The sequence below is a fragment of the Mesoplodon mirus genome (genome assembly GCF_964341445.2).
Source record: "Mesoplodon mirus genome assembly, chromosome: 2".
Taxonomy (NCBI): Eukaryota; Metazoa; Chordata; class Mammalia; order Artiodactyla; family Ziphiidae; genus Mesoplodon; species Mesoplodon mirus.
The window spans coordinates 183009606-183028740 of NC_138977.1; the positions used below are offsets into that span (position 1 = coordinate 183009606).

At 40.8% G+C, this 19135-nt stretch overlaps 1 protein-coding gene across 1 annotated transcript in view; it reads left to right on the top strand.

The window, feature by feature from the left end:
* WDFY4 (WDFY family member 4) overlaps positions 1–19135 on the top strand; it is a 294420-nt gene that overhangs the window by 173926 nt on the left and 101359 nt on the right. Inside the window, exon 40 of the mRNA XM_082637674.1 lies at positions 14082–14159. Within this exon, the coding sequence (XP_082493800.1) occupies positions 14082–14159 (78 nt within the window). The remainder of the gene's footprint in view (positions 1–14081; positions 14160–19135) is intronic.

Genomic DNA, 19135 nt, shown 5'->3' on the forward strand with positions numbered 1-19135 from the left:
GATCTGATCATGTCATGTCCCTGATTAAAAACCATCATTTGTTCCTACACTGTCCAGAAGAGGACTCAGACCCACGACCACAGTGCAGGGAGCCTGACTCTCACTGTTTGAATTTCTAAGTTTCTCTCCTGTGACAATCTTGCACAGTGTTTGCTCCAAATGGGCCCACTTCTATATTTTATCGTAATGTACCCTGTCTTCTCCCATCTCTACCCTTGGGCAAATGTGGTCCCATCTGCTTGGAAGAGCCTCCCCCTCCCGTCAGACCAACTGCTTCTCCTGTACTTTAAAAACACTGTCCCTTCTGAAAACCCTTTCCTGCCTGGCCATGGTCCCTGTGGCTACAGTTAACTTTTTTTTTTTTTTTGGCGGTACGCGGGCCTCTCACTGCTGTGGCCTCTCCTGTTGCGGAGCACAGGCTCCGGACGCGCAGGCTCAGCGGCCATGGCTCACGGACCCAGCTGCTCCGTGACATGTGGGATCTTCCCGGACCGGGGCACGAACCCGTGTCCCCTGCATCAGCAGGTGGACTCTCAACCACTGCGCCACCAGGGAAGCCCTACAGTTAACTATTTTTAATTCACAGTGGCCATATCTATGCGGGACAAGCCTAAGGGAGAGGGAAGGGCTGGTGTTGATTATGTTACCTGTGAGTCACATTCAGCCCAACAGTGGGCACCTACTGACAAGTCCCAGTGTGACTCCCAAGAGAGCCGAGGTGAGCAGGTGTGTGCAGCATCCCGGAGCACAGGGATGTGGTCACGGTTGCCCTCCGGAAGATCCCAGTGTGGGCCCAGATAGCACCCAGTGACGTCTTGAGAGCTCAAGCCAAGGGTTCTGCTCTAGTCCTGGACAGCGATGTGCTGCTCCTGGCCAAAGTGGCCTTGTCTCTCTCCTTACAGCCTAAGGAAGGAACCCTCCCCATAAGCTCCAGCCCCCATTTGTTATCTCTACTTGAAATGCCACTTTCAGTGTCCAGGCTTTCTCAGTGCTAGACATCATTTGGAGTCAAGGAGGCTGAATTAGTTTGCCAGCGTTGCCTTAGCAAAATACCACAGGCTAGGGGCTTCACCAACAGATATTTATTTTCTCACAGTTCTGGAGGCTGGAAATCTGAGATCAAGGTGTCTGCAGGTTTGGTTTCTCCGTGGCTTGTAAATGTCCGTCTTCTCCACGAGAGCATCCCTAGGATCTTTTCCTCTTCCTATGAGAACACTGACTAGATTTGATTAGTGCACACTCTAACAGGCTTGTTTGGTTTAATTACCTTTTTAATGGCCCTACCTCTAAAATACAGTCATACTCTGAGGTACTAGGAGTTGGGGTTTCAACATATGAATTTGTGGGGAACATGAGTCAGTCGGTAACAGCAGCCTCAAGTCTCAAAATGTGTTCAGGGGAAAATGTTTCCATGCGTTGCAGTCCTCCAAGGTAGATCCTCACATTCATCTCTCATCCAGACCCCTTCTCGTAATTCCTAACCTTCTGATCCTGCCCGAGGAGGTCTGTGTCTCCACGAGCCTCACCTCTAAGGAAGACGATAACGGAAACTTGAGGAGATGTGGCTGAGTTCAGGAAAGGTCAGTGTGGTGATGCTTCCCATCTGTCTGAGTCTCACAGAGGCTCTGATGCCCAAGAAGGAGAAAAAGAGGAGGGAAGCTGGCTTCTTAGAGAAGGCCTGGTACCTGCAGTTCCAAAGCTTTTGTCCTTTGCTACACGGGAGTGTCTTTTTTAAAAAGTAGTCAGTCTCATGACAATTGAATTTAATAAAAACAGCACAGTTCAAAAAAGACAAATTAGAAACCACTGTTCATCTTAGAAATTAATATGTGAGTGAATTTAACAAGAGATGAATTGTGCTGTAGTGATCTGGTCCCTCTTCACCCACTCCAAGCACCAGTTGTTTGTCATTATTGCTGGAAATATGATTATTACTCTGGTGTTGCTTGACATTTATTAAGAATCCAGGGGCTATGTCTCCACAGTAGAGAAAAGTGCAATTATCTGGGCACTTGGAGAAAAAAGAGCATTTCCTGGCCTGAGTTGTCCAAATAGATATCTTCCAAAGACACCTTGACTATGGCTTGATGCAGACCCAGGCCGTTCTGTCCCTTGGTTCCTGTTTACCTTCATAACGAACTGCTAACATTTTACGGGTACACATGTAGGTATTATACAAGATTTGCCAACCAACAGGGAAAGCATTTCATTGTTTTCTCATTAACTGCTTCTATCCTTTAACTAAAGCCAGGTCTCCAGTAAGAACTTATATTTGAAGGCAGATATATTAACCTTATGTAGAGAAGGCAAAATAGAAAAATTGCATATGTGATCTGTTTATTGAATGTTTCACAACCAGGAAAACATTGAATTTCAGACAGGTTTAAACGTGGCAGTGGAAGTGAGGACCAGCACTGCCCAGCTCCTGACCTTTGTTCTTTGCAGACCCAGAAATCTTATCACCTGGCCCTATATCTGACCATCAGCAGTGTTTTACTCTGGGCAGGAAGTGACCAGCTGCAGAGAATTTAGCTCAGAGGAGTGCCAAAATCTATGAGCTTCATTTCAGTCTCTCAGACTTTCATCTATTGTCTCCATTTGCCAGACCCTTGGGAACAGGGATGGACATTGTCCTTGAGGAGCTTATTCTTGGGGGGCTTCAGGCGGGGAACCAGCTGCTGTAATGTGGAGCACTGCCTCGGCAGGCTTTGCACTCTGCCCTGGGGCCCTGAGGAGGCGTGCTGGGAAAGAGAAGAGTATTCTTGATAATTACCAGTTACATAATCACGACAAAGGGCTCGCACAGACATGGTTTCCTCGGTTGCTCACTGCCAGCCAACTACATGACACTGTTAATCCAATCCAGCCTGCATCAGTGGAGGAGAGGTGACCAGTGTATTTATTTTATAATTTGGGCTATAATCCATTAAGCCTGGTATTTATCTTGTTGCTCAAATTGTTTGAGCTTTTTGCTCATAATATTTAATTGATCTCACACTTGCTTTCACTTAGCTCTGTTGATCTTTTTTCACAGATCACAAATATGAATCCAAATGAATTTTATGTATTTTAATGCAATTCCACTATAACCCTTCCTGACATTTTTGGTGTGTGTATTATTCAGGAAAAGTTATGTTACAGTAACAAACACCCCCAAAACTAATTGCCCTAAAATAGCAAAGGTTTATTTCTCACCTGTGCTACACGTGCATTGTGAGTTGGTTGGGAGTCTTCTGAGCCTTAACCTCGCCCAGTGATACCAGCTCATGGAGTAGCCGTTGTCTAGAACTTTGAGCACTGCCATGGCAATTAAAAAAGAGCTTAGCAAACAGAGCATGAGCCCTTAAAGTTTCGGCACACGTCTCCCTGGCCTCACCTATGGCTCAAAGGTGGCAGGAAGGGTGAATCATGCCATGTAGCTACAGGAGGAGAGAACTGGAAATATTTGGCAAACAGCACTAACGACCAAAGCCCTATATTTTTTTTCAGTTTTTCTTTTCCATGCAAAATCTATACACGTTTAATTGTTATTGTTAGCATATTATTTTCTAACCTCCTTTAAAAAAAATCTCAGTACATCAAAAACCTGGTTCCATATCATCAAAACTTTTTTGACACCAGGACTGCCGTGAACAGTTGTGTAGGTTATGCACAAGGGCATCTGGCCAACGTGGCAAAAAGAAGCTGAAATCCAGCCTTTGTCCCACTACTCAAGTTATCCGAACAGGTCCAGGATGGCATCTGCCCAAAGGGGACACAAAGGTGCTGTATGGGCTAGTGGTGGCCCTTTGTGAGCATAATTTGTGGTGACTGCATAATGCTCTACAGTACGGATGAACCATACCTTCATGTGTTTATATTTACATTGTTTCATTTTAGGCTGCTATAAATAAGATGGTGGAAAATACTGTCCAGTGAATGTTTGTGCATATATCTTATGATTTCCTTAGTGTAAGTGACTAGCAGTGAAAACTGTGAGACAAAGGATTAAAATGACATGCATATGTGTCAGCACATGGTAGATACGGTGGCATTTCTTACTACTGAGTTTAGTTCCAGACCCGACACGTGCCGTGCTTGGCTGGAGAGTCCAGGACGTACAACTGTAATGTTGGTACTGAGTTTCCAAGCAGGATCTGAGAGGCTGTGTTTAGATATTGGTCTTTCTCCTTTCTGGCTAGGCCATACAACTGTAATTACAGGACTAATGATGCTTTAAACAAACAATGTAATGACTGTCATCAGTGACAGCAGGCGCTTCCTGTGGGAGAGCTTGGGCAGGAGGGTCACCAGCAGCTGGCCAGCCCCAGGGGTGCCCCTGGCAAAGCTGGGCACCATCAAGCTGAGGTCAGCTCACTTAAAGGTGACCCTCCAGGTAGGCTGTGCCTTGTTCCCCATTCCAAGATCTGATCTGTGTCCTGTAGCCAAACCCTTCCCTAAGGAGGCACTGGGACAGCAAGGCAGAGGCTCTTTGAACCAGATCTGCTTTCCCTCTCAAATCTCCAAACAGCCTTCTGAGGCCTTGGTCCTACTTCAAAGGTTCTCAAACTGTTTAACACACAGGCAGTTGCTAAGCAAAGGCTATTTTGCTCCAATAAGCAATGCAGAGCTTTGCTCTGAATTTGTCTCCCATCAATGTGCCATATTCACTGCTGCCCAGGCAGATGGGCCTCTGCCCTTGAGCCGCCCTCTTCTTGTCTCCACATCCTGAGTGTGACAACTTTTCAGGGCATGAAAGGTCTCAAAAACAATTGCAAAGTAATGTTTGCTTAGCACTGTGGCAACACACAGGGTGGAAACCACGTGGGAGAGACTCACGTGATGGCAGAATCCAAGAAGTCATCTTCCAGCACTGCCAACTCCCGTATTGTTGGAGTCACTTATCTCACTTGTCCTCAGCTTCCTCTTCCGTAAAATGGGGATAATAATAATACAGGTTTGTCAGGTGGCTAAATATTAAATGTGATAATGCATATGGAAACTCCTTTGTCAGCTGTAAAGTGCTATGTGCAAATTAGTTAACTGGATGTAATGTTGAGAGAATGGACCAAGGGATAACAAATATTTGGACTATCAACACTTTTATATAACTCATCAGGTTAGGTCCCTGGTCAGGTCCCTCTCCCATCCTCCTAATCCACTATTCCAAGCCTTCATCCCTGCTCAGCACTCAGGGGAAGCAGAGCCATCTTCCCCTTTACTCTACCCTGGAACTGGAAGCCATCAAGTGTGAAGCACCTCACTCTCTAGTGTTCCACTCACACACTCATCCACATCTGCACCCATCCTCAAGTCCTTCCATCCAGCTTCCAAGCATGAGCCCTTCCTCATGGCTCAGGTCAGCCTCTACATGGGCTGCTGATTCCATCCTCTCTTCTCTTATCCCGTGGAACCTGTGCCGCCTTCCTCTTCCCTTTGCTTTTCAACCTTCTCCCATCTACTGCCAAGCTCCCCACAGCCTAGCAATACACTTGGGTTGTATCATTCCTCTTATATTGCATGGCCCTACTCCCACCTCTTTTTTTCTCTTCTTCAGATTCAGGTTTCTTGAATGAGTTGGCAGTATTCATTATCTCCATTTCCTTATCTCCAAATTTCTAGTTGACTCGCTGCCGTCTAATCATTCCCCTGAAATAACTTGTAGAAATTACCAAAGACCAATTTCTATAGGCAAATCCAAGACATTTTCAGGCTTCATCCTACAGGACTTCTCTGATGCACTCACTGTGGTTAAACAGCCCTGGGTCTCCATGACATTTCTCTTTCTGATTTTCCTTAAACTTTTCTAACCTTTCTTCTCCTATCCTACACTTTGCTAGTGGTCTCCGGTTTCTGACCTTGACTCATCAAGCTCCTCTCTGCACGTACTCTCCATGAGGCATCTTATCATCTCTCAGGGTTTAGTTATCATTTGATTGCTGGTCGCTCACAGATCTATATAGAACTTGGAACTTTCACTTGAGCTTTCTCCCAGGGATGTCCAGCTGTACCACTGACGCTTCAAATTCAACATGTCCTCATATCGCTTAAACTTGCTCTTTCTCTTGTTTTTGTGATATCTATTAATTTTTCTTAGTTTATCTAATTTAATTCGTTCCATTAGGCAAACTAGAAATTTTAGAGTAATTCTTACCCTCTCATACAGTCACCAGTTTATCCCAATTTTATTTTCCATGTTGTTCTTGAATTTGACTCCTCTCCTTCACCCATTCCATCCTGTGAGCCCTCACTTGTGCCGTCATGATAGTGTCTAAGGGAGCTCCCTACTTTTAGTCTTGTCTTCATTAAATCCATCCTTCAAATTGCTACCAGAGCGAGTTAGCAAAAATGCTAATGGGACCACATCAGGCTTCTATTTAAAACCTCTCATTCAAGATTCAGCTAAAGCAGCATCTCAACCCGGGAGACTTCACTGAACACCATGGTCTCCTCTTCTTTGTGCTGACTGTGACCTGTGTCACCATGTCCCAAACATAGCTTGGTCTCAACATTGGCCATGTCGACACATAATTATATGCTCTTCTACTGGACTCCACAAAAGCAGATATGGGGCTCATCTTTGTACTGCAGGGCCTGGAAAATGGTAGGTGGACAATGACTATTTGTTGAACTTAACAACAGAGAGAAAATTTGAGGGTAGACATGGAATATCTGAACAAGGGTGTAAACAGCACTGGGCTGCAGCTATTGTAGATAGGGTATTTATTTGAAGAGTAAATATGATATATAACTGAAATCATACAGCATTTTCTATAACTGTTCATTCAGAAGAGACCATCTAGGTCAAATTTTTCAACTGATCTTACCCATGACTTACACCCAAATAGTCTCTGGGTGACCCTTTTATGAAGTTTCATTTTACTGTCTCATCTTATCTTTATAATATCTCTTTGGACTAGACAGAGGAGGTACTATTACCTTCATTTTATAGATGATAAATCAAATTGGAAATATTAAGTGATTTGCCCATGGAATGTGGCTTGTAAGGGCCAGGAACCAAGCTGTCTGGACTTTGATTCTATGTGAAACAGTCTGATTTAGCAGCACTCAGAACAGCATGAAAGTTTGAATATCTTTTCATATATCTTGCCCGAGTGTCCCTGCCTGAAACTCCCCCACTTAACCCCCTGGGATGATCCATACCAGGCCTGTTCTTCAGTGAGATAGCACATTCATTGTTTGACAGGGGCTGCTTTGTGTCCAAGTTCCCCCACGAGCTCTCTTCTCCTGCCGCACATCTCCAAAGCATCATATTAGAAAAAAGACTGGGCTTTTGCCTTAGATGTAAAATTTGATGTAAAATTAGTCAAATTTGTCAGCATTTTATGTCACTTGCGCTGCTCATAATGATTGTTACTTGTAAATGTGTATAAACGTGTAACAGCAATATTAAGGAAAATTTTGTAAACAAAAAAAAGAAGAAAGAAAGAAAGAAATCACCCTATTTCCACTACTCCAAAACAGTAACTGGGGTTTTTAAAAATTATATTGTTTCCATAGTTTTGAGTCTTTGCTGGTAAATACTTTTTTATTTTATTGAAGTATAGCACACATAGAAAAAAAGTGTTCCAATCATAAATATACAAATTTAAGAATTTTAATGGCGTAAACATGTGACCACTACCCAGATTAAAAAAAATACAACATTGGGCTTCCCTGGTGGCGCAGTGGTTGAGAGTCCACCTGCCGATGCAGGTGACATGGGTTCGTGCCCCGGTCCGTGAAGATCCCACATGCCACAGAGCGGCTGGGCCTGTGAGCCATGGCTGCTGAGCCTCCGCGTCTGGAGCCTGTGCTCCACAATGGGAGAGGTCACAACAGTGAGAGGCCTGTGTACCGCAAAAAAAAAAAAAAAAACAACATTAACGGCTCCCCAGAAGCACCCCACACTCCATGCCCGATTCTAGTCTCTAGCACCCCCAAAGTAGCCAGTTTCCTGGCAGCTAATATCATACATCAGTTTTCCACATTTTACTTTTATGTGTGTGAAATAACATATCATATGCTCTTCTTTCTGGCTTATTTCATTCCAAACTGTGTGAAATTTATCCGTGTCTTTTCATGAAGTAGTAGTTCATTCACTTTCATAGCAGTTGACCAACATTTTCATAGAGTTCTCAGACTTTTTGGTCTCAAGACCTGTTTACTCTCTTAAAAATTATTGAGACTTCAAAGAGCTGTTGTTTATATCAATTGTATCTATTGATATTTACCATGTTAGAAATTAAAACAGAATTTTAAAAATAAGGCATTTATTCATTTTAAGATAGCAGTAATAAATCTATTATATGTAAGCATAAATAGCATCTTTAATAAATAACTATATTTTTCAAAACAAAAAATTTTGAAAAGACTAGTACTGTTTTATATTTTTGCAAATTCTTTAATATCTATCTGACTTAGTAAAAGACAGCTGGATTCTCATATCTGCTTCTTTATTCAATCAGTTGTAATACTTTTTTTTTTTGGTTGAAATACATGAAGAAAATCTGGTCTTTCACAGATATGTAGTTAGAAAAGAAAGGAGTATTTTAATAGAGTTTTCAGAAAATTATAGTTATTCTTCTTTGATACTACACCAAAATTCAACAAGTAGTAGTTTCTGAAAGGTTACTTGAAACTTTTATCAGTGAAATTTTTGTACTCTGTTACAGTAAAATGTATTGGATTATCTTGTACTTTGAATGGATATTTTAACCCATACATGATTTATAACATGCATTGGAGCATGCAAGTAACATACAATGAGAATATTGGTTCCCTGAGTTACGAGATCTCCCAAACATTGACATGTTTCATTATGCAATATGGAAAAATCATATTCATGTACCACCAATCTTATCAGAAAAATATTTATCTACTGAGAAACTGTCAGGCTCACAGAGGCAGGTACAAGCTTTTCAACATTCTAATATTCGAAATTTGAAAGCCCAAATTTCATCATAGGCAGAAAATACTGTCAGTGGTTTTATTTGATATGACAGGTTCACTTTGTTCATTTTCAAGAAAAGGTCTGCCAGATATCCAAGTCTTCATAACTTTAGTTTTGTCTGTCAGTCATTCTTTCAAATAAAAGTGATGTTCTATGACAAAAGCAACTAGTTCAGCTCACAACTCTAACAATTATACAAGTGCTTTTCCTTGAAATGACCATCATGGTTTTTGGTATTCAGAAGTGCTTTACGCAGATTTCCCATTTATCACACAGACTATTAAAAAAGACTGTATTCAAAGACTGAGATTTCATAAAATTAATCATTTGTACTGTTTCATCAATGACATTCTTTTTTTTTTCAAAGTTTTACTTCTATGTAGCAGGACCCTTTTACTTTTCCATTTTATTTATTTTTAAAATAAATTTATTTATTTAATTTATTTATTTTTGGCTAGGTTACATCTTCATTGCTGCACATGGGCTGTCTCTAGTTGTGGAGAGCAGGGGCTACTCTTCATTGTGGTGTACGGGCTTCTCATTGTGGTGGCCTCTCCTGTTGTGGAGCACGGGCTGTAGGTGCACAGGCTTCAGTAGTTGCAGCATGCGGGCTCAGCAGTTGTGGCACATGGGCTTACTTGCTCCACAGCATGTGGGATCTTCCCAGACCAGGGATCGAACCCATGTTCCTTGCATTGGCAGGTGGATTCTCAACCACTGCACCAGGGGAGCCCCATCAATGACATTCTTAAGTGAAGATTTTTTTTCTATGAGTTCCTAGTGGTGAGGACTACATATAATGATTATTTTGCAAATTGTAGATTCACATGCAATGGCAAGAAATAATACAGAGAGATCCCATGTACCCTTCATCCAGTTTCCCACAATGGTATCATCTTGCAAAACTGTAATACAGTATCACAACAAGGAACATTTCCATCACTACAAGAAGTTCTCATGTTGCCCTTTTGGGATTGTCTTTTCTTACTCAGCATAATTCTGTTCAGATTCATCCAGGTTGTTGCATGTATCAACAGTTCATTCTTTTTTATTGCTGAGCGGTATTCCATGGTATGGATGTATCATAGTTTCTTTAATCATTCACCTATTGAAGGTCATCTGGGTTGTTTCCAGTTTTTGTCTATTATGAATAAAGCTTCTATAAACATTCACATACAGGTTGTTGTGTGAGTATAAGTTTTCATTTCACTGTGATAAATCCCCAGAGGTTACAACTGCTGGATACTATGGTAGTTGCCTAGATTTAAAAAAAAAATCTACTGACCTACTTTCTGGAGTGGCTGTACCATACATTCCACCAGCAATGTATGAGTGATCAAGTTGCTCTGTATCATCACCAGCATTTGGTGTTGTCACCTCTTAATTTTAACCATTCAGATAGGTGTGTAGTGATTTCTCATTGTGGTTTTTATTTTCATTTTCTTAATGGTTAATGATGTAGAACATGGTGCTCATGTGCTTCATTGTGATATGCATGACCTCTTTATGTCTATTCATGTCTTTTGTGCATATTCTAATGGGATTTTTGTTTTTTGTGCTGTTGAGTTTTAAGAGTTCTTCATACTAGTCCTTTGATTGATGTGACTTGCAAATGTTTTCTCCTAGATTGTAGCTTATTATTACATCATTTTTATGTGGGTTTTTGTGGAGCAAAAGTTTTTAATGCTAATGAGATCCAATTCATTATTTTTTTTCTTTTATGCTTTTGGTGTAAAATCTAAGAACTTCAGCGATTTGTTGAATGAGAGCAGTAAAAGCAGACATCTTTGCTTTGTTTCCAGTCTTAGAGAGAAAGCATTTATTGTTTCACATTAAATATAATGTTAGCTGTGGGGTTTTGTAGATGATCTTTATTATGTTAAGGTAGTTCCCCTCTATTCCTGGTTTTCCGAGAGTTTTATTATGAATGAGTGTGGAATTTTGTCAAATGCTATTCTGCATCAATTGATATAATCATGTCATTTTCTTCTTTAACCTACTAATATAGTAGATTATATTGATTGCTTTTGGGGTATCTACCAGCTTTGTGTTCCTGGAATCAACCTACTTGGTCATTGTATGTAATTCTTTTTATGCATTGCTAGGTTCTATTTGCTAATATTTTGTTAAGAATTTTTGTATCTCTATTACAATAGCCAGGACATGGAAGCAACCTAAGTGTCCATTGACAGATAAATGGATAAAGAAGATGTGGCACATATATACAATGGAATATTACTCAGCCATAAAAAGAAATGAAATTGAGTTATTTGTAGTGAGGTGGATGGACCTAGAGAGTGTCATACAGAGTGAAGTAAGTCAGAAAGAGAAAAACAAATACCGTATGCTAATACATATATATAGAATCTTAAAAAAAAAAACAAAACACATACTGGTTCTGAAGAACCTAGGGGCAGGACAGGAGTAAAGACGCAGACATAGAGAATGGACCTGAGGACACAGGGAGAGGGAAGGGTAAGCTGGGATGAAGTGAGAGAGTGGCATGGACATATATACACTACCAAATGTAAAATAGATAGCTAGTGGGAAGCAGCAGCATAGCACAGGGAGATCAGCTCAGTGCTTTGTGACCACTTAGAGGGGTGGAATAGGGAGGGTGGGAGGGAGACGCAAGAGGGAGGGGATATGGGGATATGTGTATATGTATAGCTGATTCACTTTGTTATACAGCAGAAACTAACACACCATTGTAAAGCGATTATACTCCAATAAAGATGTTAAAAAAAATTTTTTAAAGAATTTTTGCATCTCTATTCATGAAAGATAGGTTTATTTTCCTGTACTCTGTTTGTCTGGTTGTGGTGTAAAAGTATAAGGGTATTGCTAGCCTCATAAAACAAACTGGGAAGTGTACCAATTTTTTCTATTTTCTGGAAGATATTTTGTAAAACTTATGTTAATTCTTGCTTAAATACTTTGTAAAATCCTCAAGCAAAATCATATGGACCTGGAAATTTATTTTGGGGGAGTATTTAAATTATGAATTCAATTTCCTTAACTTATAGTCTAGTCCAATGATCTATTTTATATCGGTTGAGATATGGTAATTTATGTTTTTGCAAAGAATTTGTTCATTTAGTCTGAGTTGTCACATTTATGTGTATGTAGTTGTTTGTAATATTCCCTTGCTATCTTTTTGATGTCTGCAGGGTCTGTAGAGATAGCCTCTATTTCATTCTATATATTGGCAATATGTGTCTTCTTTTTATCTTTGTCAGTATTTCTACAGGTTTGTAAGTTTTATCGATCTTTTCAAAGAACCAGTTTTGTTTCAATGATTTTCTCCATGTTTTCCTGTTTTTACTTGCATTGATTTCTGCTCTTACCTTTATTATTTCCTTCCTTCTGCTTGCTTTGGGTTTATTTTTCTCTTTTATTCTAGTTCCTTGAGTGGGATCTTAGATTGACTTAAAATTTTTACTCTTTTTTTTTTCAGATAGGCTCTATGATACAAAACATTTTAAGATTACATCATTTAAAAATATTTTAATTTAAAATCTTTTCATCTTTATTAGGGTAAAATTGTATATATTTAAGATGCACAACTTGATGTTTTGATGCACATATACATTGCGAAATAATCACCACAATCAAGGTAATTCACATAGTTACCTTTTATTTTCTGCTGAGACCACTTAAGTTCTAACTTCTTAACAAATTTCAAATATATAGTACAATCTTGTTAACTAGAGTCACAATGCTGCACATTAGGTTTTCAGAACTCACTATTTTGCATGACTGAAGCTCTGTATCCTGTAATCAACATATCCCCATTTCTGCCTCTCCCCAGCTCCTGGAAACCACCGTTCTACTCTCTACTACTATGAATTTGACTATTTTAGAGTCCATATATAAGTGAGATCATGCAGTGTTCTGGCTTATTTCACTTAGCATGGTGTCCTCCAGGTTCATCTATGTTGTTGCAAACAGCACAATTTCCTTCTTTTTAAAGGCTGAATTTCATATATGCATAAAACTTATATATATAATGAACTGTGTGATGATTTTTTTTTAAATTTTGTTCTGTTAATGTGATGTATCACCTTGATTGATTTGCATACATTGAACTATCCTTGCATCCCAGGGATAAATCCTACTTGATCACGGTATATGATTCTTATAATGTGCTGTTGAGTTCTGTTTGCCAGTATTTTATGGAGGATTTTTGCATCTGTGTTCATCAGGGATATTGCTCTTTAATTTTCTTTTATTGTGGTGTCTTTGCCTGACTTTGGTATTAGAGTGATGCTGGCCTCATATGATGAGTTGGGAAGTATTCCCTCTTCTTCTATTTTTTGGAAATTTAAGAAGGTTTGGTATTAATTCTTCTTTGAATATTTGATAGAATTCTCCTGTGAAGCCATCCAGTCCTGGGCTTTTCTTTTTTGAGAAGTATTTGATCACTAATTTAATCTATTTGTTATTGGTCTGTTCAGATTTTCTAAAACTTAACTCTTTTCTAATGCATGCATTTGGTGACATATATTTCTCTCTCAGTATTGTTTTAGCTATGTGACAAATTTTGATACATACTGTACTATGTATTTTTAAAAATTTCCCTTGAGACTTACTTTTTGATCCATAGATTATTTAGAAGTATATTGTTTAGTTCCCAAGTGTTTGGAGATTTCCTGTTATTGATTTCAGTTTGATTCTGTTATGGTCAGAGAACATATTTTGCAGGTTTTAATTTTTAAAAAATTTGTTGAGATTTATTTTATGGTCCAGCACATAGTTTGTCTTGGTATATATTTTGTGGGGGCTTGAAAAATGTGTATTTTACTATTGTTGGGTGCACTATTCCATAAACGTGAGTTACTTGAACATTTTTTAGAATTCCATTTTAATTTATCTATTATATTCTAGCTTTTCTAGTTATTCTTGGGAGGAAGATTTATCTGCTACAAGCTAGTTCATCGTAGCTGGAAGTGGAAGTAACCCATAAACATCTATGTGAGTGTATATGTGATTGTAACAGCATAGGTGGTACATGTATTCATGAGGTTGTGATTGATTTGACCAACAAGTCCTGTAACTCTTACTTCCCCCAACAACTGGTCAGAGTAGAGAAGTTTTTATCTAAAATCACAGCTGTTATTAGTTGTGATTTGTTTTGTCTCTTCTCCAGGACTTCGTGTCATGTATCGAGAACTACAGACGAAAAGGACAGGAACTATATGCATCTCTATACAAAGATCATGTACAGGTAAGAAACAAGGCAATTCCCTTCTGTGCACAGTAGACCAGAATCTACCTTGAACCTGAAATAAAGAATCATAAGAGCCTTTGGTTTAAATTCTAAATTGGCTAAGCCAATAATTGGTCATCAGTGAGTCAGTCCTACCTTCATGACCTGTGCCATGGGATTTGGACCCACACTGTCAGCAGCTGAGGAGATAGGTAGTGTTTCCATCCACTTATCTACTCATTCATTCATTAGTAAATAGGCATCAAGTGCCCAGGGTGCCTCAGATCCTGTGTTAGGAGCTAGGGGCACAATCGTAAACACAGCAGACATGGGCCTCACTCTCAGGTAGCTTACTCTAAAGGAGAGATATACATTAAATAAGTGCACAGATAAATAGATCATTATAACTTGGAAAGAGCAATAGACAGGGAAGATACAAGTATAATGGGAGATTATAACAAGGGGAAGACTTTAATTTGGGCAGATCAGAGGCCCTCTCCAAGGAAGTGATCTTTAAGTTGAAATCTGAAGAAGGAGGAATATGGGCTAAAGTATTTTAAGGAAGTGGTTTTGACTAAGGGGAGGGAATGTTTGAAGCTCTTGAGTCAGGAAAGCACTGGATGTCATCAGTGAACTGGAAGAAGAGCAAGTTACTGGGATGACCTGAGCTGGGAAGGGACAAGGGTGAATGAAGATGAGGCAGGGCCAGAGCAAGCAGAGTGGCTTGCTGCCACCTTAGGGGTTTTGCATGTTCTCCTAAGGACAGTGGGTTGCCACTGATGAGGGTAGGTTTAGATGTTGAAAACCTCTCTCTAGGAGTGATTTCTGTACAGTCGAGGTAGAGAGCACTGGCTGTCATGCCAGGGAGATCTCTATTTGAATCTCAGGTCTGCCCCTTCCTAGGACTGAGCCTCAGGGTCCCCATCTTTAAGACAGGATAATACTGCCTACCTGTAAAGATTAAAGAGTGAGTATGGAACACCTAGACAGTGGCTGGCAGGGAATAGATGTCCCATATGTGGTTAATGAATGGCTAAGAAGTTCATTTTTAGGTGGTATTAATGTTGTTAACAAAAATTTTCTAAAATGATTGCTAGTAGTAGAACACAACAATAGAATTAAAACTTCACAAATTATATTTTTACTTTACAATTTCTCTGTGCCAAAGCCTTGCTAGGTGTAGGAAAGGCAGAGATGATAATGATACTCCTCTGGCTGAAGGTTCTTAACACTCAGCAGAAGGACCAAGAGTAAAGAAATTAAAGCAGGTGATAAGGCCAATACCTATGTTCTATGTAGTAGAACAATAGGATGTTCTACTACAAAGAGAGGAGCAGTGGGGTGTAAGGAACATTGGGTGTGCCTGGGGTAAGGCGAGGGGTCAAGGAATGGTGAAACAGTAGTCCCCGAGTTCAAGGGAAACAAAATAGGCTCTGATCAACTTAAGTAAGCCAAGTAACCTGATCCAGTTCCCTCCATATGTGCTTGTTTGGGAGCCCACAACAGACCCCCACGAATAGGGATTTGTGAGATGCACAGCGTGCACCCCAGAAACATACAGACTAGCAACACAGCCTCCCAGGCTGTGCTACATAAGGAGGTGGGCAGTTTATCAGACATGCCGGGACGGGGAGAGGCGGTTTGGGAGTAGGTGTCCTGCTGGCTTATATTTGCGTGTTATCTGCGCCCCTCGGACAGGACCTCGCATATGAGTGCCTTACTACTTGAATTCACCAACTTCATTCATGGCTAGCAATATGGCTAATAAATTCAGCTGCCATTGGGGGAAAAATAAGATGAATCATTTAGGATTGCATCCTTTATTTAGGGATATCCCCATCACGCTTGTTCCATTTCAAGACAGAGGGTGTTGTTTATCTAAACTTTCAAATCAGCATCTAGTCAAGAGTTCGACCATTTCTCTTCTTATGGTTGGAAAAGCCTAGAAGATTTGGTCATGGCTAGGAGAAATGTGCTCTGTGGTAACTAGTGGATTTCTGCTGAAATTTGAAGAACTGAAGGTTAATGGGGAAGGACAGAAGAACCTCGGCAGAGGCTGTGAGCCCGTAAGGCAAGGGTCCAGCCTCCTGGAACATCAGTCTGGCTTATTTTCAGCAGCGGGTCTGACTGGGGCTCAGAGAGTACTTGAGAAAGTGGTACAGAGTTTTACTGTTGATTGAAGTATTTTTGAGAATATCAGCATTTTGAGGCTACTCCATGAGGATACTTTCCAAGTGTTTAAATATTTAAGACAGATCGTTTCGATGTTTAAAAGAATGCAGGTGTTATCCCCGTCTGCCAGAGATAATGGGGTCTGGAGTGTTCACCCCGCTTTCTTTTAAGGGGTAGTAGACTTTCCCGATGAAGGCCCCACTCCACTTCCAGAGAAGTCAAGTCCAAGTTCTGGAAAGAAATCAGCCTTGTGAAATATGCCATGTTCTTCAAGGACAGCTTCTCCTAATTACACTCCGTGAGGTCCTTCCAAGAGGGTGGAGATAATGAGGTTCAAGGGCCCCCGCCCACACGGCTCTCAGTAACAGGTTGCGTAAGACTTTTCCAACTGGGCATTTTACTTACACCTGAGAGGTCACTGGCGATGCAGGTGCTCACAGTATGACAAGATAGCGTCACCCAGTGCCCTGGAAGCTAACCCAAGCATCATCAGTATACCTCATCATCCCATCACCAGCAAATCATGCAATTCTGATATTTAATCTCCCAAATTTCCCATCACTCCAGAAGTGCCGACGAAAACAGGTGCCTCTGCTCTGGCCCTGCCCAGATGCCCCTTTGCCATTTCCAGTTACATTTGTTCTCTTCTCTGTGGTCCGGCTGCTCTGGCTCTGCTCTGTGATATACCCAGGCCATCTGTTCTTATACTGGGTCCTCATCATACCTTACAGACATGCCTCATTTTGTCTATATTTTTTAAAAAATTACAGTTTTTACTGTTTAAAGTTCTATGCAAGATGCCTTCCACCCCAGAAATGGCCTTTCTTTTAGTGTGTGAGGAGCATTGCTCAGTCTCCTCTCTTTTGGGCTCTCTGGGGGCGAACAGGCTGTTTCCGTTTCTTGCTCAGTCTCTGTATATCCATTACATTTTGGTAACAGCTCTTTCCGATGTAACTATCAGAAACTCAACTCAAACTGGCTTAGGCAACACATGAAATATTTTGAAAAATCCAGGAGAAGATCACACTTCAAGAAGAGCTGGATCCAGGTATTCAAACTCTGCTTTAAGGAATCTGCCTCCTCTCTCCCTCTCTCTCTTTTCTTTCTCTCTTTTTCACACACACACACACAAACACATGTTCACACAAACATAAGCACACAAGTGTATGAGATTACTAATATGTGTGAGGTAACGAGGCACATGGAGGAGAGAGCATTTGAGGCTGGCGTGAACTCATGGTCTGCTCCCCAGTCTGTACATCCTGGGACCAGGCAGGGCTCATATAAAGGGTGGGAAATTATCTAACTTGCACAAAGGGACTGTCTCATTGCTGAGAGGCCTGCCTGTAGGCTGTGGATGCCTCAATGCAGATACATCAAGTGCCTTTTCCTGATGTACATAAGGTTGGCCAGCGCAAGGTGAGCAGCCTTGAACGTGTACACATCCACCTCTCTGCAGTCTGCTCTATACGGGCTCTAGAGACCACCAGTTCCAATCCCAGAGAATGATGCTCACTAGCCCATCCTACAACCATTCATCACCCACTGAAGCCAGGGCTGGGGTCAGCTGCACCCCAGCACCGGGAACTGAAAGTAGGGAAGGTCTGGTTGCCAAGAGGAAAGTCTCAGTGATGCTACCCAAGAGCTTCTATTCAGCCGAGAATCATAGCTGCCTCTAATACACCAGCATCCCTGCCCCTGTGTCTGGTGTGGCATTTGGCCCACTTGAGGTTTGAACTGAATGGGGACCTTACCTTGTGCAGAAGCATGGGCATTACAGACCACCTTGCGGGTGCAGAAACTCAGGACTTTTGCTTATTTAGTCATCTCATGTCCTTTGTCTTGGGACCACATACAGCCTTCCATCATGGACTAAACAATCATTCATCTCTGAGGGATGAATGAGGGATCTTATCACTGACACACATCTGTCTAGCTGCAGATATTCAGACAACACGTTTGTCCTGTGATGAAGACTCAGGCAGCTGTGAACCTCCAGGTTGCATAGGTGGAGCCTTAGGGTGGAAGGGATGCTCTTAAAAGACTAATTTGATACCTCGGATGAACAACCCAGTAGCTTGGGATTGTTCATCCTCTGTGAAGCTCAATATGGAACTACAAATGCAGCAACAATCTCCTAGGAGCTGAAATATTTTCCCCAAACAAGTGTTCATTTCATATAACCAAATCCCTATAAAAGGCTTTGGGTAGTCATTATTTTTCTGGAGTTTTTTATTAAACAATTGGAGTACTTGTAAAATGCTATAACTACTCAGGATATGAATTTAAGGACTGTAGAGAAACAAAATAATCTTGTTTTGAAATAGAATTTGCTTTATTCACAATAATAATACTAACTGCTTAAGTTGGGTAAGGCACCATATTAAACTCTGGAAAATACTGTCTCATTTGATCCTTACATAAACCCGTGGTTTTATTATTGTGGTAATATTACTAACTGAATTTGACTGATGAGGATGCTAAGTCTCCTTCAGATTAAACTGCTAGTGAAAAGCAGAAACATTGTGACAGCCCAGGTTCATCTGACACCAAAGACCAAGTACTTAGAACTATACCATCTGTCATGTTTTTGTGAGAATTTTCAAGTTCTCACAACGAGAACGATTTTCCCATTCAAAATGGTCTAGATCTAAGTCTGCCAGTCTTTGAAGTAATACTGGCAGAAATCACGACTTAATGAAATGATACCAGGGCCCTAGGAAAGGAATCAAGCACGCAGGCTGAAATGAAGGCTCTGGAATTAGACAGGCTGGGTTTCAGTCTTAGCTTGGTCACCTGTTGGTCCTTGGGGAAGTCACTTC